Source organism: Emydura macquarii, unplaced genomic scaffold (assembly GCF_026122565.2).
Source record: "Emydura macquarii macquarii isolate MOO-44397 ecotype Brisbane River unplaced genomic scaffold, CSIRO-AGI_Emac_v2 contig_2297, whole genome shotgun sequence".
NCBI classification, from domain to species: Eukaryota; Metazoa; Chordata; order Testudines; family Chelidae; genus Emydura; species Emydura macquarii.
Window position 1 is genome coordinate 2355179 of NW_027132434.1, and position 24324 is coordinate 2379502.

Here is a 24324-nt window from a genome sequence, read left to right on the forward strand (position 1 = left end):
ATAACTCCACTGAAGTCAAGGAAGTTACATTGGGATGAGAAGAGAATCAATAATAATAATAATTAATAAAATAATAATAAAAGAAGAAGAAGAAGAAAAAAGGAAATATAAATAAGGAGGATAAATCATTGGAACTTAAAACAGAAGGGATAAATTTTATTTGTCACATGTGCATCCCTAACTAGTTAATTAATCCAGTGAAGTTAGATGCAAAATTTGGTCCTCTCTGTTTTGGAAGATAGTTAGGTTAAAGTGTCACTGTCGGGTTAAAATTCCACTGTTGGGTTAAAATTCATATAGCTAATACAAAAAATTCCTGACCTTTCTTACTAACGCTGTAGTTTATTAAAATGGAAAAGATTTTTTCAAATCTATTTTTCTGTCTTGATAGCTATTTGTGCTAGCTGAATAAAGAGCAAAAGTAAACAATCAAAACAGACTAGTCAGTTTTATTTTCTGGATCTTGTGCACTAACACAATGATCCGTAGTTTGGGTGCAAACATTGTACTGGAGCACGTACAAAGATACAAAAATTCATAATCAAATATTATTGTAAATCATTTTCTCCCAATCTCAAATTTTCGACTTAAATTAAACAGACTTGTGACATCACAGTATTCAGCTAAAAGCTATTGGCCTTATACTTTGTGGAAAGTGTATAGGTTGTATTTTTATTCTTTCTCTCTCTCACCCCCCTCCTTTTTTTAATATTGCTGTGCATTGTATTTATGCAAAATCTAATCTTAAAATCTCAGACTTTTTCCCTGACCTGGTTTGGTATGGTGGCGATAATACGGGAAGATTCAGATCTGTAACTTTATGGGTATGCTTGAGTTGGACCAAGTTACTCTTAATCTTCATGTTGTTGTTGAAAAAGCTTTTTGGGTTTTCCTTAGATTGCCTTATACTTCTTACCATATGTGTTTGCTGTCAGTAGATAGGGACATTTGGTGGTCTTGATCCACTGACCAAAAATGGAGGAGAGCCACTTCTTTGTTGTTGTGATGTCCCCACCCATGAAATCTTTTTACCTATGGTGTCTCTTATGGCAGCTTGTCTCAGCCTGGGCAAAGGAGAAAGCTGTGGTGTTTCAATCATTAGTAGATTAGGACTTCCCTTTTCTGAGTACAGCCATTTTGAGGTTGGAATATTCTCATCCATTGCTTTGAGAAGGTCTTTAAATCTTGTGTCCTGATCAGTCATAGGACTGTGGTCTACGACTCTGTTTTCTGTTGGAGACCTTGGGGTTACTCTGCTTGTACATGACATTGCAGACCTTTGAACCTGGTGGTTTGCAAAATGTGTGGCGTTATTTGCTGATGTACGAGGTGATTTCTCAGGAAGATATGATTTCCTCACTTCAGCTAAGTCTTTGTAATCATCCAAATTCTCCTGCAGATCCAAAAGTGGCTGATTCATTGGCTCGCATGAAATATTTTTATTTGGTGATTTAGGAGGTTCAAGATGAACCCATTCTCTGTCTGCAAACTTGGAAACTAAATGGAATATAGAATGGATAAGATCAGTTCATGCTGAAGTGGTAGCTTCAATAAAAGTAACAAGTTATTACCAAAAGTGCCTCCCCTTGCGATTGCAAATTTTGCTGCGTGTAGGTAGAGATTTTGCAATATTATAAATGTTAAAAAAAATTCTTGATATAATGCCATAAGTTTACCCACAGACTTTCAAAAGTAATTAGTGATTTTAGTGGCCAACTTTAGATGTTTTAAGGGGACCTGATTTTCAGATGGGAGAGATGTTCAGCACTTTCTGGAATTGAGACCCCCATTTAAAATGTCTTGAGTTTGGCATTCAAAACTGAGCCATCCACAATCACTAGTCACTCTTGAAAAATTACACCTGTGTGTAAGCCTAATTACTTGTAAGGTTCATTAGCATGACTATGCAGCACAGTTTACATCCAAATGACACGGAAGCTATTGATGCAAAAACGGAATAGAAAGTGGCACAGGGTGGCCTACCTTTTATTATTATTTCTTTAGGGCACTGGGGCTATTATTCAGCATTTACTAAAGACAGTATGAATCTTAAAATGTTAAGTGTACAATAATTGGGTCAGAATCAATGTGCATTTACTTAAAGGTCAAATTCAGAGCTGAGGTCTGATTATCCATGGCACCTGGCACTTGTTATCTACACCATTGCCAAGAAAGTGTAAACCACAACCTTTCTGATTTGGTGCAGGGCAATGGCGAATGTAAGTAGGTGCAACCCAGTTGAAGTGCGCTGAGTTGTGGCTCTTATACCAGACCTGGATTCAGCCTTTCAGTCTAAAGTCACTTTCTGTCTTTCTCTCCCAGAATAATCAGTCTATGGAATTTCTTGACCTTGAATATTCCTCACAATCCATCTTACTAGGACTCAGGAGGAAAACAGTAGAAATTACTTGGATAAAGACATGTAATGGACATTTAATTAGAGTCAATATCTCCAGAGTATCAGTTGGGTTAGATGCTTAGTTATGGCTATTCTTTCTTATATATACTTTAAATTGATCACCAAAACTTGGGCTCTGGTAAGAATTCCTCTAAGGGTATAATGGCAAGGCCCTTGGATATATTTGACCATTCCTTTAGAGCACTGATCATCATCTAATAACATCTATTGGGCATATCTCACCCACTGAATTTTTTCTCATTGCCGAGGAGGGTGAGTATTGGTGGACATTGTTCTTTCCCATCTCACTCCTCTCTGTTTCAAAGATGGTGTCCTACCATTGACTTCAGTGAGTGTAAGATCAGTCCCTAAATCTCCTTCAAATTGACTTAGGGAAGAGCACACTTCCAAGTCTCTAAAAATCTGTTCCGAAGAAATAAACAGAATGTGTGTATTGTGTAATGCTGGAGGTATTTCTAATGAAATTTTATTATATTGGCCTTAGGAGGCGAAAACTGCATGAAGCAAGAGAACTAGAGCTGTTCTAAATTTTTGAACTGCTCCTTCCCCTCCCTTCCCCCCAAAATGAGGAGAATTTCTAAAAAAAAAAAAAAAAAAAAATCATAAAATGTTTTCACTGTTTACTGACCTGCTCTAAAAGAAAATTTTCAGATTAAAAAGCTATTAATATATTTTAGTACAGTACCTTCTGGTAAATTTTCTTGGTTTTCCAAAGTAATTGAAATTTCATCTTCTTGAATGGCATCTGGGATTGGAGGGGTTAATGCACAAGGAAACGTCTTATTGTCATAGTTCTTGAGGTTTTCTGTTGTGACCAGTTCTGCCTTTTGGGAAATCTGAATATCTGCATCTTGATTCAGGTTTCTAGGAGGTTTACCATCATGCTTTTCTACTCCATTTTCCCTCTGCAAACATATCAGTCATAATTCATATTGTTTTAAATTGAAAAGAAGCTTGAATGTACAAGGAAATGAAATATAACAAGCTCAGACAAGTGCAAATGGAAATGTGCATCTTCCTTTCCCACGAGTCCTGCAAAAATCCCACCCTACCCAATATAACACAGAAAGAATCAGCACAGAACTTTTTCATTGGTTCCCCACTGATCCCAAAGATCCATACAGTTTGTGAGCTGGTGAGCCCTGCTTCCTGACAAAAGAATTATGGAGAAGTTTGCAAAAAGAACCGAATAGATTTATTCCCTCTTAGCCCCCTCCTGCTGTTTTACCTGCAGAAGGAGGTGATCAGAACCTGGAGCAATAATTCATCTTGTCCATTCCCACTTTAAATCTTACTAAATTCTTGGCTTTAACAACATCATGTGGCAATGAGTTCCATAGTCTAATTGTGTGTTGTGTGAAAATATTTCCTTTGATCAGTTTTGAATTTTCTGCCTTTCAGTTTCATTGAATTATCCCCAGATTCTTGTGTTATGAGACAGGGAGAACAGAAGGTCCAGATCTGCCTTCTGTAAATTATTTATTATTTTGTATACTTTTATCACATCCTGTCTTATTGGTCTCTTTTTCAATGTAAATAATCACAGTCTTTTCAATCTCTTTGTATGTGAGAGTTTTTCCATGCCCCCAGTCACACCCCCTTCTATTTTACAACACAACTGAAGAATCTATCATCTACTCACAATCAGAGTAATCTATCAGTGCAGTGATGCACTCCTTCCTCAATTAGCCACTTAAAGTGTGGTTAGTCCTGTTCTTAATTCTAATGATTTTCATTTTGATATATTGAGAAAAAATTATTTTCAGTGAGAAAAAAAACAATTTCTCTCACTTTTAAACTTTGTTTAAATTTCTCCCCCACTTTGGGGGTTTCTCACCTGAATGAAAACAAATTCATAAGACAAAATGAATGAAAAATGAAAGATTTTGTTTCTTTCAAAGATTGTCACCAAGCAACCACTGCTTGTTTTTTGGACCAGATCTGCTAATAAAAAGCTTCACATTGAAGAGGATCCTGCCAGTAGGACAATAATGTGCTTTATTTTTTTAAGTAAAAAATAAGTATTTTATTTTAACCATTTTTCCCCCCCTCGATTTTTTCCTAGTTGACTCCACTAATTGGCTGCAGTCCCATGATAAGCAGCCACAGTTGGAAACCTGGTACCTGCTGCTCCCTCCTCCAAAAAGAAGATCTAGACCCAGGTGATGCTGGGAAGCCACTGGAAGGGTGAGGGATGCTCAGGCCACGTTACTGGAGTAGGTTGGGTGGGAGAGGAGCCTTCATGGAGTGGAGTGGGGGGCGAGAGACTGGGCAGCTGTGGAGAGGCAGGGGAGGAGGCTGCAGGCTGGGCTGCAGATAGTTTAGTTGAAGGGAGTTAACTGCCTTCCTCCTTGCAGCTGCCCATCTGCCTCCACAATGCCCTTTATCTGATCAACTCCCCTGCCAACATCCCACTGTTGTATGCAGTGTTGTAGCTGTGCTGGTCCCAGGGTATTAGAGAGACAAGGAGGGTGAGGTGATATCTTTTACTGGAACAGTTTTTGTGGGTGAGAGAGACAAGCTTCCAAGCTTATACAGAGCTTGAAGAAGTGCTCATTGTAAGCTTAGAAGCTTGTCTCTCTCACCCACAGAAGCTGGTCCAATAAAAGATATTACCAGTGCTTAATTTGTAATGAAAGAGGTGCCGGGGCTCAAGCAATTTTTTTACATTCATAACTGATGCAGCAAGCCCAGAGGTGCCAGAGCTATGAAGTGCCAAGCCTAGAGGTGCCAGGGCTCAGCCCTGGCACAAATTAAGCATTGGTTATTACCTCTCCTACCTTGTGTCTCTAACATCATACTAAACAGTTTCCCTTCCCCAGGGTTGCTGAGCACCTGCTCCCTGATTAGTTGCTTCTCCACTCAGCACCTTCCTTACCTGCCCCCCTGCATTTAGCAGCCTCCTTTTTTTTTAAAAAAAAAAGCAAGATCCGCACAATCATTGTTCTGCTTCTCAGGAGCCTCCTGAACTTGGGGAGGTTTGAGTAGGGACTGGAGTTACCTTATAGGAAAATAATGACCCGTCAAACTGAAGAAAGGGAATCCTGCCACCCTGACAATGGTGCTTTAGCTCTTGAATATCTAAGGGTCCCACCATCAAGAGTGATGGAATGAACTGACTCACTCATTACTCAGCATTATGACTGCCCCCCACCATGCCCCTGTTCAACATCCAGCCAGCAGAGGGCTCTCTAAATCCCGAGGGTCAGAAATTGGAAATACAGCCTGTGGGGATCAGACTTGGGAGAGAATTGGAGGCTGCCTGGGAACTGGCTGCAGAGGGAGGACCAGGCAGCGGGCAGGGCCTGAAGGCTGAGAGTCAGACACACCCCCTGTTGCTGGCAGGGGACTAAAAGTATCTGCAGCAGAAAGATACAGGGCTGGGGGCTGCAGGCAGGAAAACGGTGTGGAGAGGCCCCAATGAGATTTTTACCTTATTACTACTGTGTGTCTAGCCTGCCCTGAGGGGGTTTGAGTTAGCAACGGGTGGTTTATCTTGTGTTGTAACATTGTAAAAACATGTTTTTAATCTAAAGTCCCAGGAAAAAAGTTGGGTATAATTTGTGTGAAAACAGCTCTTTCCAAAGTTTGAATGCATTTTGGGAGTTAGCAAAATGCTTGGAAAAGTTTGAAGCTTACCAAACTTCAAACTCCTAGGTTAGCCCAACCCTACTATGCATTTGCAACACCCAAATCACAATTAAATAAATTATATTTAGAGTATATCAAAAACAAAATAAAATATGTTTGATCTGACAGCATATTGTTAAAACCACACTAGATCAATTGGGAATATGAGATGTCATAAGCATTTTAGGCAATGCAATCAAATAGTCTCCCAGGATTTTACACACTGCTTGTTAAGAAAACAAATTTTCATCTTACATTTTGCAAGCTGTCACCTTATATACAGTACATCAGAAAACTTGCCATGACTGGTTTTACTGCCAGACCTCTTAAGAGCTAATTGGTTAAGCACCTGGGCAGGAAGCTTTTTGGCAGAAACACTATTTTCGACAAGGGCTAGCTATAAAGTTCTGGATGGCAAATTATAATCATTAAAGCTCTCTTCTACAAAAGAACACACATCATGCAAATACATTGCTTGGAGAAATTACTGTGCATAAAAGGACGGGCCATGTGTTATATTTATCCAATGGCTTATGGCTCAAATTTGAACAAGGAAAGAATCTTTTAATGGTCAAATTTTCAACAGGCTTCTGAAACCGCACCTACAGAAATTGGAATTGCATCTATTTTCATTCACTGAAACCCTTTTCTGCATATACAAATGCCAATTTATGTGTAAAATCGGCATTTGCAAACACAACTACTCATTCTACTTATGTAAACAGAGTTTGTTGTACATGCAAAAGAACAGAGGCATGCACAGGAGGGGGAAGCAGGGACAAAGGCCCCCCAGTAATCATGAGGGGCACAGAACTCCTCTGGCCCTGGGGCCACAGCAGAGTGGGGATGGGAGAGTGAGTGCCTCCCAGCCTTGGGGCCATGGTGGAGGCACAAATTAGAAGGCTTGTTGAAAATTAGTCCATAAGAATTTACATTTTTCATTGATTTAGTGTGAAAAACTGTTGTTTAATCTGTTGATTGGAGCAGATTGAATACTATAAAAACAATGTTTTTGAATGTTTGTTTGAATTCCAAATAGTTACTTGGTTTGACCCTGTTACCACGTTTTCATTATATGCTATTTATGTTACACTGTTGCCAGTGTTTGTGTTAATATTTGGTGAGTCTTTTGGTTCTTTTTGGTCTGAATTTTCTCAAAGGAGTTAGGTACCCAAGAATCACTAAATTTCAGTGAGGGGTTGAGTGCTTAATTCCTTTAGGCTCCTTTTGAAAATCTCAGCCTTTAGGAATATTCAGATGAAAGCAAGAGTATATGCTGTACATTTTAGCCTGATCCAAAGCCCACTGAAATCAATGGAAATTTGTCTTGAATGGGTTTTGGATCAGGCCCTATCTGATATTTTTTTGTTTGCTTATGAGTTGATTACTCTCCTGGTTTTAAAATGCTTTAAGCTCTGGTTATGCAAACAACTACCTGGTGTGCTTTCATTTTTATGCACCTGTATATTCTCATTGAGCTCACTGAGACTACTGTTGCGCTCACAGTAAAGCACATATACAAATATTTAGCTTTACGTAGAATAAAAAGCGCATCTTTCTCTCCTCTTTAGGCATCTTTGATGAAATGTGAAAAACAAACATCAAATATCTACATCATTGTAACTAACGCGCCGTCTTCACTGCACTGCGCCGACGGGAACTTGAAGGTGTGGTTGACTAGCGTCGACTTCCTGATCGATTGAGCGGGTCTACATTGACTGCTTAATCGATCCAGAAAGATCCATCTGGTGGCAGCGACTTTGCCACCATCAGTATAGACATGCCGCTATCTCATCTCATGTAAATCCCAATCAGAAGATCAGACAAAAAAATCCTCCCTCTCCAACAATTAATCACCCTCACTCCTCTCCTCCACTTTCAAATGCTCACTGGGGGTGGGATGGGAGGATGAAGTGGGAAAAGCTGGATGAAGTGCTCTGCAACGTGCCCTACAGGTCTTAGGATTTGGGCTATTTCAGACCAAAGCAGAGAGGGCCTCAAGAGAGAATGTACCAGTGGAGCTGCAGATCAGCTATCTCTGCGTGGCATGAGGACACAGATGGCCTCCCAGAAGGTTGAGATAGCACAGTCCAGGGGCACTTGGCCTAGATCTTGGTTCTCTGCCTGGCTCTGCTAGTGACCTGTTGTGTGACCTCAAGCGCATATTATCACATCTCTCTGGTTTTGTTTCCCCTCCCACCCTTTGTCTGATCTGTCTCTTTGTGTATGGCAAGTTTTATTTCTTTCCCCAATACACTTTTCATATTTTTTTAGGCCTGAGTTTTGCCTTTTGGTAGACATGAGCATAAAGTAGCTGTTGCTAAGGAACAGGCAACGGACTATTGGGAAAATATTAACATACAGTAAAAAACAATGTTCAGTCTAGCTGATACATATTTAGGATGCTAAGGGAATTGGCAAGTGGATTGTATCACTACTAGTTATGATTTAAGAGACTTCACTGGGGGAATGATTGGAAGAGTTAATCATGTGTACGGCTAAAAGACAAATGAGATCAATTTGTAGAGCATAAACACCAAGGGTGAGAAATCATTTATGGTAGTGCAAAAGGGTATAACTAGAGGTAATGGGATGGAATTAAGAAAGAAACAATTTGGACTGAATATCTGGGAAAGCTACCAGCCAGAAAGATCTATTGGGTTACTGAATAGTCTCCAAATTGAACTGGTAAAAAGCTTGAACCTAGAACCTTTAAATGTAGATGTTACCAAGAGCTTGTTAATGAACAACAGGGAACAGATCTGCACTGACAGGGCCATGGAAAAGATGGGATTACACATTTTTTCCCATTTGTAATTTCTATGATTCTGTTATTCATATCTGACTCAGATGCTAAGCAGTCAAAGGATTCTTAAATTACCTGGCTTTGTCCTCATCGAAGTAGTGAGATGTGCCATGTTTAAATTTGACTCATTTTATTACAGAACACAGACATGATCATAGTGAAAACAACTATTATTTTCCCCTCTTAATCTGATCAGAAGCCAAATGCTAGTGAGGTGTTTTATTTTTACAATCATTCCCCCACGTGGGATACATAATGGGAATCCACCCATTTAGGAAACCAGTTTCAATGATGGTATAAAAAAGTGATTAAAATAATAGGCATTTCCTGTGAAAATTCCTCAGTTTATTCCTTATTATTAATGATTTTATTAAACCACAGTACTCTGCTTTTATTTATTTATTTTTATTTATAAATATGTTGAAAGTATTTTGGCCACTTTTTAAATATCGTTTCTAATAATTTAATACCTGTAACTAAGATCTTACTGGTTTAAACTTTTATTACAGTGTTTTTGGGGGATTATAATTTTTTATTCCTCATTGCTCCTGCCTTCTCCCTGGAAGAATGGCCCAAGCAGGCTTTTTCCTCCATTTTGCTGAGCCACCTCCACGAACTGGTTCTGAAGCTGCCCTGAGGTCTATAGGTGGGATTTCTTCCCCCCCCCAAGTCCTGCTGCTGAGGCTGGGCACAAGGTTTATGAGTTGACCTTAGAGCACGTATCTATTAGATTAAGATAGATTAAATGAGATTGCAAAGAATGCTTTTTCTGGGCCAGCCAGAATGTGCAAAATCCAAACTGCTGCTAAAATAAATCCTGCCGTCATTTGTGCATGGTACACATGTATCCAATCCACCCCCTCTCTACCATAAAGGTCTGATCCTACCAAACTAAAGTCAGTGGCAAAACTTCCATTGACTTAATGAGGCCCCTAATTTGCACTACTAATGGGAAGGAGGAAAAGGCATAGAAGGAATGTAGCTGAGGATGTGGCTGGATTTCTTTAGTCCTTTCCCTGGAGGCATAAGTCTGGTGCACATGCCAGGGTTGTTTATGCTGTGGAAGGGGGGAAAGTGAAAGGGGGAAGGGCTAAACAGCCCCAGCGATCCCTTTTGGTTTGTGTCTTATGTTCCTAAAATCTCGTGCTTCAGGGCTTCAGTTGGTCACCTGTATTCCATTTTTTTTTACTCCTTTCTCTGAAGCCCCAGGGATGGTCATGGCTGGAGATGGGACATTGGACAGAGAGGGCCGGAGCTCTGAAGTGGCCCCAAGCATTCTCTCTCTAAGATGCTTGGCTGGCTGGTTTTTGCTCACATGCGCAGGGTCTAATTGATTGCCATATGTGGGGTTGGGAAGGAATTCCCCCCCTCCCCCACATCATAATGGCAGTGACCTTGGGTTTCTTTTGCCTTCCTCTGCAGCATGCAATGTGGGTCACTTGCCAGGATTATCTGCTTATCTCTGACTTAGGCCTTGTCTGTGCTTGCAGCAGCATGTAGTGTACATGTAGCTACATGCTGCAGTGAAACACAGCCTGCGTTCACACTGGTGAAATGGTCTGGCAATGAGGAGGCAGTAGAGAGAGGCTCCAGCAGCAAGAGTATTTTCCCCCTTTCCCCACTACTAGAGCCTTTCCCCACTCCCAGAGTCTTTCACTGTGCTGGGGAAAGACTCCCACTGTCTCCCCTCTGTTAGACACTACTCTACTAGAAACAGCAGTGTAGATGTGAGAAGCACTGCTTGGGTGCACAGAGAGTCATGTAGGGAATATACCCCAAAGTCCTGGCATGTCTATACTCTACTCACCTACATAACGCCTCACTGTCTATGTTGCTTCTTATACCCATGCTAGCTGGGCATGCAGTGTCTGCGCTCTACACGCTGCCGTAAATGTAGACATACCTTTCATCATTTCCCTGCCATTGCAGGAGCCTTGGTCCTTTCTGTTCTCCGCCTGTGGTACACAGTAGTTTAGTCTTCTGTGGGCTGTAACACTTTGGTCTACTTTCAGTGGTTAGGTTTAGTGTGCAGGAGCTCGGTGGTGTTGGTGGCCTGTGACATACAGGAGGTCAAACTAGATGACCCAGTGAATCCCCTCTGGCCTTAAACTCTATGATACTTTGAAAACTTTTAGCTAGTCCGCAACTTCAGGAATATAGAGGTGCACATTAGGATGCTAGGGGTGAGCAGGACAGGAAGTGGTGCTTCCCTCATACATATGATCACTTTCCCATTCTACCTCATGCAGGATCTTTCCTAAGATGTTTGTGATTTGATGTTAAAGGGCCAGATGCTCAGCTGGCATAAATTGCCATAAATTCTTTGACTTCAGTAGAGCTATACTAGTTTACTCCAGCTGAGGGCCTGCCCAATAGTTGTTACACAACAGCTAGTCTTCAATTATTTATAATTCAGCAGATACAGTTTTTATTTAAATGAAACTATCAGGAGAGTGGGTAAGTACCCACTGCATCATGACCTGCCACATTTCATTTTTATATTTTTTGGGGAAAAAGGAATAATACCAGTTTTTTGAGTTTTTAGTATGTCTATGTGGGGCTACCTGCATTCCTCCCTATAGTGAGATGGAATTACAATGGAAACACTGAATATGCTACTGTGACTACAGGGCTGTGTGCTGGGATGCAGATCTGGACCTACTTAAACTCTGCTAAATAACGTCTAGAAGAGTCAACTAGACCTTCTCAAAATACCGTTTCTCTGGGGCTAAGATTTTGATTGGGATTCTAATCTCTGATGTGCATTGTTTTGTAATTGAAACATTCCCTACTGCACTTGTGTGTTAGAAGTTGGAATCTGGCTTCCTGTCTGCCTAGTTTCTGCCTGAAGCGAGATTTTTATGACTGAACTGTGAACCCCTTAGTAAAACTGGTTATAAAAAAAAAGCTTACAGACTTTTTAGCTAATTGTGGCCTCAGCAATTATTGCTATATAGTAGTTTCTAATCTTAGCTTGCTTCTCTGGGTGAGTCAGGGCTGAAACCTGAACCTAAACTACAGTGGTGGAAATTCTACAATGCACATAGGACACAAGGATGGAAATGTGTAACTTTTCAGACTCCTATTGACTTTAGTGAACTTAGAATTAGGCCCTCACTGACCAAGAACAATGTGGTGTGAGGTCAGACAGAAACTAACTTTCCTTTCTCTTATTGGAAAAGTCACCTGTTCTGTAAAGAAACAAATTCCCATTAACATTGCAACTGTCAATCCCAATTTGATTGCTTGTAGAGAAAACCATATAAATTTCTCTGGGAAAAAATCTGTTACAGTAATCACCTTTGAGAATGCCATGAATTAGTCTCCTCAGACAGTGCATGGCTGTATTTCTGTTACCAGTTTTTTCAGTGTTTGCAGTGTTAGTGCTGTACATAACATATTTAGGGCTACTTTACTCACACAAGCCCTCCTATTGACACGGTGATGGTGCTCAGATCAGTAGGGTGGACAGAGTTCGGCACTTAACATACTGTTTATGCATTGAGTCTTACCTTCATTGTTTCATGTTCTTTTTGATACTTGACCAACTTCTTCAGCAATAAGCAATAAGAAGCCATGGTAGAAGATGGTTTGTTGTTTATCAAAACATTGATAACTTCTGAAAGACTGAGCTCCATTGTTTCTGTCATGTAGTTTAGAACAACAGGGTTCAGTTCATCAGGACGAAGTCTGAAAAATTAGGAATACTCATTTAAACAACAAAAAACCCTAAACCAAAACAACCAAAAAATGTTCAAGTGTAGTTACATGGATTTATAAGTGGGCAGTGCAGTCATTATTGGGCTATAAGTAATTTGAGAGTCCAGATACACAATGTATTTTACATAGATAAAAACTTTGAGATACAGAATTGTGCAATCTTAAATATTCTGTTGGACAACACAAAGATTGTTGCTGGGCTGATTCATTTAGAACATTGTTGGATATGCCACTGCTAATACAGAGTGGATGGATTAATTTGAAAGGATGTTCTCCAAGATAAAGATTGCAACTGACAAGAAGTAAATAGTTCATGATCTGTCATGATGTTTTTTGTTTGTTTGATTTTTGGTCCTCAGCACAGAAGTCAGGAACGGAGTGACAAGGAGAAGATCTGTGTGTGGAAAAGGGTAGGAAGTTGGAGGATTTCAAGGGGTAAATGAAAGGCCTTAGGGAAGTGAGAGGATTTTTATACATAAAATTACTTTTATTTAAAATTACTCCGTAAAGCTACAATTATAAATAACTCACACATAGATGGAGGGGTGTTTTCATAAGAAAGTTGAGTGAATTTGGAAGAGGGCACTTTAGAAATGTCTAGATACCTGATTTTAAAAATCCCAAAGATTTTTCCAAACATTTTTATAGTATTGCAGGAGTTGGGGGCAAAGATGAGAATGACGGGCTTCCACTCCCATGTAACGTGGCAACATTTTGCATAGATTTCCAATAGTCTGAACCATAATTGGCATTTGGGTATGTTTAAAGGCACTTGCCTTTGTGTTATGAGGGCTTGATCTAAGTCAGTGCAGCTGGTTTGAGCCCCATCATAAAGGAATTACAGGTCAGATTTTTGAATCTGTTTCACTAGTCCAACCCCACTGACTTCTACAGAATTACGGTGGTGTAACTCAGGGCAGAACTGGGCCCAAACATTTTCCCTAAATCAAATGATTCTTCATTAGAAATAATAAAGGATCCATCACTGAAATTAGATATTTTAGAAGAGCATGAAAATACTAGTATGAAACACTAATTAATAAAACTGTGAAGGTGGAGAATTCATGTATAAAGTGTCACATTACCTCTTCATAGACAGAGAATTATGAAATAATAAAACAGTGGGACAAATTTTATCTTCAGAGTGGGAGCTGTGTGTGTGTATATATAAGAGTCAAAAAGTGGCCTGAAAAGGCAATGTTTAGTGGTGTCTTGCATCTGTTTGCACACTTCAGCTGTTTAATAGGTGCAGTGATTTGACTTGGAAAACATGAACTACATTAGAATCCGATTTCACAGATATGTGAGAATAATATCAATGCAAATTCAGTATAATTTTTTCAAAATCTCTCAAATGGGAATTGTAGTTTTGTAGTGAAGAAATAACTGGAATCAAACAATCCACAAATTTAATGTCACCAATGAAACATATCCAGAGAAAAATTAATGCAATATATGCACATAGCACTACAAATGCATTTGTATAAAAGTATAAATGTACGTTTTTATGTAAAGCAGATCTAAATTCATGAAGGATAAAGTAGAATTTTACTAAGTATTAGTGGTAGTGGGATTGGCAAAAGCCTCTGAAACACAATGGAGCAGATGCAAATACATGGAAGAGAGATTTGAAATTACCTATTTTTATAGCTAATAGAATTCAGTGGTTTCCTGATGAATACGTCATTCAGCCATTTGTCTTTCATTGCTTCTTTAACAGCAGGACGCTTAGCAGGATCAGGCTGAAGTAAGGAATGCATGAAGTGCACAGCTCCTGTGCAGAAATTCAGATGAAATGACTTGATGTCTATAGTAGTGTCTGTTTATTCAAACAATGTGAAGTTACTTATGTGCAGAGGCACAAATTAAGCCCTATTCTGAGGATTTGGGACATGGTCAGGTATTTAAGTAGGTTATAAGTAGAGCTGCATTGGAAAAGCTTTTCCTGTTCCGTGAAAATTTTTGAGATTGCAAAAATATTTTCCATCCCAAATCAAGATAAAATCTTGAAATTTTTTTTGCAAACGAGTGATCCAAAAATATTTCCGTTTGGATCAATCAAAAAGTTTCTTTTTGATAATTTTGAAACATTTTATTTCAATTTTGACCTTTTAAAATTAAATATTTTTTTAGTATATTTACTAAAATTTTGAAACAAAAACTCATGTTGAACCATAATATAACATTTTTAGTTTTTAGTTCATCATCAGTTGACAATTTCAAAACTTTCTGAAAATTTTCCAATCAGGAGATTTGTCAAAACTGATTCTTTCCCATGATCAGTTTTGGTTTTGATGAACTGGCATTTTCCTTCCAAAACCCCCCTGCTTTCGTCCAAAAATTTCTGATCACCTCCAGGTATAAGTCTTGGGCTGATCCTCTGCTCAATAGTAATTTCACTCATATAATAAAGCTAAGATTTATTGTTTTTGTGGTTTTGGCACATCCTAGCACTCATGAAAGTGAGCAACTACTAATTTGGCTTCAGCCACTTGTAACACAGACAGATGAAGTATGTGTAAACATCCGTATCTGCATATAGTTCTGCTAATGCAACTTAGTCTCACTTTTAATACTGCTAATATTCCAGTTTTGGTGCGTTCCTGAGCAAAATCTGCTAATGGAGGCTTTTAGAAGTGGGGAAAAAAATGTTTAATGAGGATTAGACTAGGACCATAATAATACTGTGAGCTATTTTAGAAGAGCTCAGGTCTCCAGGTATGAAAACCTTGTTCATTACTTCCCTGACATATCTAATCTCCAACTGGGAAGGTTATCAGCTGGAACAACTGACATTTTCACACTATCTCACTAACAATAGCTTTTTATGTAGAAAAATGGAGGATGAGATAATACACTTTCCGTTAACCAGCCTCTTTATGATGATTAAATGATGTAAGAAAGCATTAAAATGATGAATATGTAAGGTATTTATCCCATTAACATTCTTTGAAAGAAATCATCTACCTTATCATGTAACCTCAGTGTTGTAATTCTGAAACAGATCTAGACAGATTCAATCAGGTGGAATTCTCCACTGCATCTGTACAGAGTTTGAGCTAAGTCAAGGAGGTAGCTTTCTCGGCTCCCTGATTCTATTCATCCTGACCGGAATCAAAGTTATAGCTGTGCATCAGGGGAAGATTTTAACATATTCCAGTGGAGAACTGGGCAAAGCAGAGTCTTGCTCTATTCTGTCCCCTCCCCTCCTCAGCCTGCCCTTGACACACATCGAAACCAATGGAGTTACACTCATATAAAATTGCTGTGAGAAGACAACCAAGGCTGTGATGTGCAAGTCAGATGATGCTGAAATGTTACCAGTCCAACTGGAAGGAGAATATAAACTAAATTCAGAGGTACTGAATAAAACAGTTGACAAAAGTCTAATGCCAGTGAAAATATATTTTGGACTTCTCGCCCCAAATTTGTATTCACCAATATTATCTCTGGCTTTTAAAGTCGAGGGTCAAAGTCAGAGCATCTGCGGCTAGTGATTATGATAACTGTCTCCATTGGCCCTAAAAGTCTCCATCCTAAACGTCCCACTAATGAAAGTGATAACTAGAGCTGGTTGTAAACATTTTGAATTTCAATTTTTTTTAATGAAAAACGGGGACAGATTTTTCTGTTTTCACCCAGCCGTAGTTATAAGTTTGAACTTTGAAGAGTTGTGCTTACAGTGAAAAGTGATGGAACTCTTTCAGACTACTTATCGAAGGTTTACACAACTCGGCTTTTGTGTGCGTTAAACAGATGGTTTCCCAAACTGGCACACACGGCACTAAACAAAACCCTATGAGTTTGAATCTCATTTGCCCTTAAGGCCCCTTTACATCACTCTGGCAGCACAAAGGGACCTTAAAATGGGCGTAATTTTTATGTCCACTCCAAGGCCCTTTAGTGTAAATGAGAATTAAGCTCTGTGATCTCTTGAGTTATGTTCCCCCTCATCCGTGAGACAAGATTGAGACAGCCTAGATAGATTTTGTCTGTAGTAAACAGAACAAAGAAAATTGGAATAGGTGGCTCTTGTCTCCATGGGAATATGATCGCATTATCTCCTGGTAACATGGGTGCTAAACAAGGTTTCCACTCTATCTTTCTTACTGTGAGATTGTTATGTTAATTTTTCTATTGAGGCTAAAAATGGTATCTTATCTATATTATATATATAAAAAAGGAGTTGGTTACCAGAAGAGATATTGGATGGAATGGGGCTGATCTCACCATTGACCATCTTTTGATGTAGTTGCTTGATGTTGAATGGTTCTACAGTGAAGGGCAATGTGCCAGTTAGCATAGCAAATGTGCTAACACCTCTGTCAAGGAAAAACACAATAAATACATCAGAGCTACAGACAGCTGTGGTAAATACAGGAAACAAAATCCATGGTTTAGATTTCTGAGTCTTGTCTTTTGACATTAAAAAGAGATTGTAAATCTTCTCTAAGTAGTGATACACACTGAATCACCAACTGAAATTATTTTCTCTATGTGGAAGCCATTTAATCTTAGAAAGGCATTCTACAGCATAGGATATTGAATAAGTGGAGAATATATTGTGGGTGGATGGGATTTTTAATCTATCTGAGATAAAGATGCTGGATTAATAGTATTGGAGGTGGAGTCTGCTATTTGTTCACAAAATAAGTACAGCACATGCAGTGACAGAGCACCATTCTTAGCCCACCCAAACAAAGGGATTTGGCTCTGAGATGGAATGGCCACCCAAAAGAGGGTGAGATGATCATTCAGTCCTTGAACTATTTGCAGAGACTGCTAGCATAGGTGTCAGTTAGCGCCTTTTGTCACTAGCAAACTTCATTAAAGGTCACAGATTCAGTGTGGGTAAATACTATGCTTATTCAACTGGCTTCAGTTTACAAACTTGGTTGGAAATCTCATGTGAACAGGCCGTTCACACTATTCATGGCACTTCCTGCACTAGTTGGACCAGAAATACCACAACAGTGGCCTGGTATTCTGTCATTAGTGCTTCCAGCTGGACCAGAAAGTATCAAAGACTGTGAAGATGAAAAATCTGGTTAAGCTGTATTGAATTGGAAACAGGCGTGGTTCAGTTCAGATTTCAGGCACTTCTTATTTTGTTTGAGCTAGTACACTTATTACTGCAGATAATTTGGATGATGATACTAGTGATGCTGACAGTTGTATTGGAAGACCACTATCTTTTCTGCAATCATGCCAAAGTCATGGGATGGAATAGGTGACCTCCTCTGCCAGTCACTAGTTTGGGCTAAAATGGAATCAGCTGCCTAGAAATGAAAATCATTAATATCCTCATTACCCAATCTTTTGATACATCCAGTCCTTGAATGTAATGTTTTCCCAAAGTTTCCTGATTAAGCTTTCAGTCAAAGCAATATTGGATAGGATAGTGTTGGTGAGAGTGTATAATATTCCAACGAAACATCAGTTATGATTAAATTGATTTAATTAGTGACACCCAAAATTGTAGATATGCAGTATCATCTAATTGAATGTGTTGGATTAAATTTAGCTGGACTGAAAGTGAGAGAGGGTCCCTAAATATTCTCTGATAGTTGGAAATAACACATGTTGTACTAATGGATCTGTAATGTCATATAACATTAATTACATTTGTCTTTTCAACATTGTGATCACTGCCATTGCCATGCACTTTAAATTGCTGTTGATGATATATATCAGTGGTGCCTTTATGACTGGCAGGAGTTATTTTCATCACCTTACTGGATATGAAATCCCCAAGGTATGAGAATTTGGAGAGTGGGAGCTGCAACCATATCTTTAAAAAAAATAAAAATAGTAATGCACAAAATGTAGTTAGTTATCAACAATGTATTTAACATTTGTAGCTGAAAACTTGACTATATATTATGCTTAAAAATTTATGGTCTATAATAGACTGCTGCTCTTCCGTCTTGCTGAAATATCTGGCTCCGTTTGAATACAGCAGCTGTTTTCTTAATTCAGCTGATGTATGAAAGCTAATAATTTTCCATTCTTCCAAACATCTTAAAATCTGATGTACAAAAATCGTGTATGATCAAAGCTAGTGCTTGTGAATCCTAGTTGTATTACAGTTCAATCTGATTTGATTGTCTGAACATGATTTTGGATTAAAAAATTTTGTTTCTGGTGATAATCATTACCTATCAATCTGTCTCTATAAAGTCAGCACTTTTAAACAACATAGTTGATATGCTTATTTTAAGATAGTTGAACTGAGGTTGAAATAACATTGTGAGAGTTAGAATTTCACTCAGGCCAAGCTCTTTTTCCATGCTGAAGGTCTCAGCAATAACGAATCAAGTTGTAAATTAATTTTTTTATGTTTTAGACACAGATAAATGTCTAAATTAAATACCAAGGGCCACATGTATGTTTTATACAACTCTTTCTGTGTGACCCATTGACAGAATTACATTAGTAAATGGCTTTAAAGTTGCTATTTTGCATCAATTTTGCACATCTCAAACATGAACTAAACTAAATCAGGTTTTAGGTGCTGACGACATTCTCTTGGCCAAATTCAGCTGTGTTACTCCTGTGTAAACTTGATGTAGCATTCTTGAAGTCAGTGGAGATACTCCAGATTTAGACTGGTGTAACTCAATAAAATGTGTCCGTCTGAGCTTAACTTTTTGAACCATCCGTATCCTGAAGGGAGGAGAAAGAGAGAGATGTAAAAAGAAGGGAGAGATGTCATGGTTAGGCCACATTGTTATATGGTATGTCTGCAAAAACAAAAGGTGCAGTTAGTGTATGTTATAAAGTCAGCACTGTGGAAGGTCTAGTTTACACTTTTGGTCACCTGCAGGTATGTAGCTTGATAGGGAACTGTCCGCTTTCATACATTTTTATACATCAGTTTTCTCCAAAGTATCCAGCAATCCAAATGCAAATTATCACTCAGGGACATCAGGTGGACTTGTTAGCTCCCTGGTGGACTTTAAGTTCAAAAGCCAAAGAATGAATGTATGCATTATATGCACTGTAACATATGTTTGTCTCTGTCTAACATTAATACATGCGTATGTTTGTATATGTAAACATGTGTACCTATATGTCTGAATTAATTCAAGGAAGTCCTGTGGTCTGTGTTATATTGGAGGATGGACTACATGATCACAATGTTCCCTTCTGTCCTTATAATCTATCAGTCTGCAGATGGAAGCAGGACCAACGAACTCTGAGGGGAGAATGCTAGGTGAGGGAAGTGGCCAGTGGGATCATGTGACTGCGAGAACCCAGCAGAGGAAAGGATGGCTAGTGAAGGAGAAATAGAGCTCAGAAACAGTTTGCAGAGTTGGAAAATGAAGAAGGGGTGCACAGCAAGTGGTTACTGAAGGTGGGAAGGCAAGGAAGAAGAGAAGAGCAGCTAGTCCCATACAAAGAGTAGATAAGCCAATGGAGATACCACTAAATAAGAGCCCCAGGAGGATACAGGAATGGCTGCAGAGGATTGCAAAGGAGAATAGTAGATGAGATGACTTGCAGCCAGCAAGAATGGGATAGGTCGGAGAATTGCACCATTACCAGGAAAAGGCAGGTCTATGTGATTGGGGACTCCCTGCTGAGAAGAACAGAAAGGCCTGGAACCAGAGATGATCCAGAGAACAGAAGGGTGTGCTGTCTGCCAGGTGCTAAGATATGGGATGTGGACCTGAGGCTGAAGAGGATCCTAACAGGAGTGGGAAAAAATCCACTGTTCATCATTCATGTGGGTACACATGATATAGCTAGATTCTTGCTGGAACATATCAAAGGAGACTATGCCAGGCTGGGGAAGACTCTTAAGGAAATCCAGGCTCAGGTGATCTTCAGTGGGATTCTTCCTGTCCCTAGAGGAGGAGGACAAAGGTGTGACAAGATTCTGATGATCAACAGATGGCTCAGGTAGTGGTGCTATAAGGAGGGCTTTGGGATGTATAGTCACTGGGAGGCATTCATGGACAGAGGACTGTCCTCTTGGGATTGACTTCACCTGAGTAGGGAGGGAAATGTACTTCTAGGATGGAGGCTGGCACAACTGATTAAGAGAGCTTTAAACTAGGGAATTGGGGGAGATGGTTGGGAGATGCCCGGGTAATCTCCATGCCTGATTTTAACATTGAGAGGGAGGAAAATGAAGTAAGAAAGGACACATCAGTGGGGAGCAGAATGGACATTAAGAGGAAGGGTAGTGTAGATACCAGTCTAATAGGTGATATTGGCAGTAGAATGACTGTGCCAAATCAGCTAAGGAACGTGAGTGAAGCCAAACAGCAAAAATGAAGATGTTTGTATACCAATGTGAGGAGCCTGGGTAACAAAATGGAGGAACTAGAGCTACTGGTAGAGGAAGTGAAACCAGATATTGTAGGGATAACAGAAACATGGTGGAATAGTAGTCACAACTGGTGTACAAGTATTGAAGGGCATGTGCTGTTTAGAAAAGACAGATATAAAGTCAAAGATGGTGGTGTAGCATTTTATATCAATGATGAGGTAGACTGTAAAGAAATTAGAAGTGATGGAATTGATAAGACAGAGTCTGTTTGGGTAAAAATTACATTGGGGAAGAAAAGTACTAGAGTTTCCCCTGGGATAGTGCTTGGGCTGTGCTACAGACCACCGGGATCTGATTTGGACATGGATAGAGTCCTCTTTAAGACTTTTAATGAAGTAAATAGTAGTGGGACCTGTGTGATTATGGGAGACTTTAACTTCCCAGATATAAACTGGAGGACAAGTGCTAGTAGTAATAATAGGGCCCAGATTTTCCTGGATGTGATAGCTGACAGATTCCTTCACCAAATAGTTACCGAACCAACAAGAGGGGATTTTAGATTTGGTATTGCTGAGTAGTGAGGACCTCATTTCCCATTTTCCACAACATTTTCAAACATTATCAATATTTTTATCAAAAATCATTTTCAAAACTTTTCTTTTACCAGAAACCCAATTTTAAGCAAGAAAAATCACAAACAAATGGAAAATAGGTCCACGTCAAAAGCTTAATATAGATTCTAAAATCAGAAGGGACCTATATGACCATCTAGTCTGACCTCCTGCACAATGCAGGCCACAGAACCTCATCCACCCAGTCCTGTAATAAATCTCTAACCTATGACTGAGTTATTAAAGTCCTCAAATCATGGTTTAAAGACTTTAAGGTACAGAGAATCCACCAGCAAGTGAGCCATGCCCCATGCTACAGAGGAAGGAGGAAAAACCCGCAGAGCCTTTGCCAATCTGCCCTGGGGGAAAATTCCTTCCCAACCCCAAATATGGTGATCTGTTAAACCCTGAGCACGTGGGCAAGACTCACCTGCCAGACACCCAAGAAAGAATTCTCTGTAATAACTCAGAACCTACCCCATCTAACATCCCTTCACAGGCCATTAGCATATCTACTATCAGTAGTCAAAGATCAGTCAATTGCCAGACTAGGCTGTCCCATCATACTATCCCCTCCATAAATCTATCAAACTCAGTTTTGAAGTCAGCTAGGTATTTTGCCCCTACTGCTCCCCTTGGAAGGCTATTTCAGAACTTCACTCCTCTGATGGTTAGAAACCTGTGTCTAATTTCAAGTCTAAACTTCCTGATGGCCAGTTTATATCCAATAGTTCTTGTGTCCACATTGGCACTGAATTTAAATAATTCCTCTCCTTCCCTGGTATTTATCTTTCTGATGTATTTATAGAGAGCAATCATCTCCCCTCAACCTTCTTTTGGTTAGGCTAAATAAGCCAAGTTCTTTGAGTCTCCTCCTATAAGGCAGGTTTTTCATTCCATGGAACATCCTAGTAGCCCTTCTCTGCACCTGTTTGAGTTTGAATTCATCTTTCTTAAGCATGGGGGACCAGAACTGCACACAGTATTCCAGATGAGGTCTCACCAGTGCCTTGTATAACACCTCTCTATCTCTACTGGAAATATCTCATCTGATGCATCCAAGCACTGCATTAGCTTTTTTCATGGCCACATCACATTGGCGGCTCATAGTCATCATAGATCAACCAATACGCCCAGGTCCTTCTCCTCCTCTGTCACTTCCAACTGATGCGTTCCCAGCTTATAGCAGACATTCTTGTTATTAGTCCTTAAATGCATGACCTTGCACTTTCCTTCTCTATATTGGCAATACCTCCCGACTTTGTGTCATACGCAAACTTTATTAGCACATTCCCACTTTTTGTGCCAAGGTCAGTAATAAAAAGGTTAAATAAGATTGGTCCCTGAGGAACTCCACTAGTAATCTCCTTCAACACTGACAGTTCACCTTTCAGTACGACCCATTGTAGTCTCCCCTTTAACCAGTTCCTTATCCACCTTTCAATTTTCATATTAATCCCCATCTTTTCCAGTTTAACTAATAATTCCCCATGTGGAATCGTATCAAATGCCTTGCTGAAATCTAGGTAAATTAGATCCACTGCATTCCCTTTGTCTAAAAAATCTCTTCTCGTCTCAAAAAAGGAGATCAGGTTGGTCTGGCACGATTTACATGGTGTAAAGCCATATTGTATTTTATCCCAATTACCGTTAACCTTGATGTCCTTAACTACTTTCTCTTTCAAATTTTTTTCCAAGACCTTGCATACTAAGGTCAAACTAAGAGGCCTGTAGTTACCCAGATCACTTTTTTTCCCTTTCTTAAAAATAGGAACGATGTTAGCAATTCTCCAGTCATACAGTACAGCCCCTGAACGTACAGCTTCATTAAAAATCCTTGCTAATGGGCTTGCAATTTCATGTGCTAGTTCCTTTAATATTCTTGGATGGAGATAATCCGCCCCGCTCCCCTCGATTTAGTCCCATTAAGCTGTTTGAATTTGGCTTCTACCTCAGATGTGGTCATTTCTACCTCCATATCCTCATTTCCATTAGCCACCCTACCACTATCCCCAAGGTCATCATTAGCCTCATTAAAAATGGAGCCATCCCCAGTGCTTAGTGGTCCCACTTCTTCTTTCTTTGTTTTCTTCCTATTTATATGGCTATATAACCTTTTACTACTGGTTTTAATTCCCTTTGCAAGGTTCAACTCTACCTGGCTTTTGGCCTTTCTCAGTTTATCTCTACATGTTCTGACCTCCAAGAGAGAGCTTTCCTTGCTGATCCCTCCCATCTTCCACTCCTTGTAGGCTTTCTGCTTTCTCTTAATTACCTGTCTGAGATGTTTACTCATCCAGCTTGGTCTATAACTCTTGCCTATGAATTTTTTCCCCTTCCTTGGGATGCAGGCTTCAGATAGTTTCTGCAACTTTGATTTGAAGTAATTCCAAGCCTCCTCCACCTTTAGATCCATGAATTCTTCATTCCAGTCCACTTCCTCAACTAATTCCCTTAATTTTTTTAAGTTAGCCCTTTTGAAGTCAAAGATCCTAGTCACGGATCTATTTTTGTTTATTCTTCTATTTAGTTTGAACTGAATTAGCTCATGGTCGCTCGAACCAAGGTTGTCCCCTACAAGCAGTATGAGACTGATACCCACATAATAAATATTTCCACATGCTAACTGTAACATTATCTTGAGCTCTCAGCATTCTGAATGTGACAGAAACTGGCGATAATGAGGGGAAAGAGGTCTTAACCAATTACTTCATAGCAACTGAGGCAGGAATCTTGAGAGTGCCTCAGCTTGGTATTAGTCACCCTCTTAATGCAGCGGATGTCCACCAAATGGGAACACTGCTCCACTACTCTGGCTATTACTGACAGAATTATAAGCAAGGCACCATGACCAAAGATA

General features: G+C 39.5%; 1 protein-coding gene across 1 annotated transcript in view; it reads right to left on the reverse strand.

Annotated features, from left to right (window-relative positions):
• Positions 1 to 386: 386 nt before the first annotated feature.
• LOC137161436 (hormonally up-regulated neu tumor-associated kinase homolog A-like) overlaps positions 387 to 24324 on the reverse strand; it is a 37404-nt gene continuing 13466 nt past the window's right edge. The window contains exons 5-9 of the mRNA XM_067560692.1: positions 16770 to 16897; positions 14214 to 14349; positions 12368 to 12545; positions 3105 to 3324; positions 387 to 1497 (exon numbers count right to left, since the gene is read on the reverse strand). Of these exons, the coding sequence (XP_067416793.1) occupies positions 932 to 1497; positions 3105 to 3324; positions 12368 to 12545; positions 14214 to 14349; positions 16770 to 16897 (1228 nt within the window). The 3' untranslated portion in view covers positions 387 to 931. The remainder of the gene's footprint in view (positions 1498 to 3104; positions 3325 to 12367; positions 12546 to 14213; positions 14350 to 16769; positions 16898 to 24324) is intronic.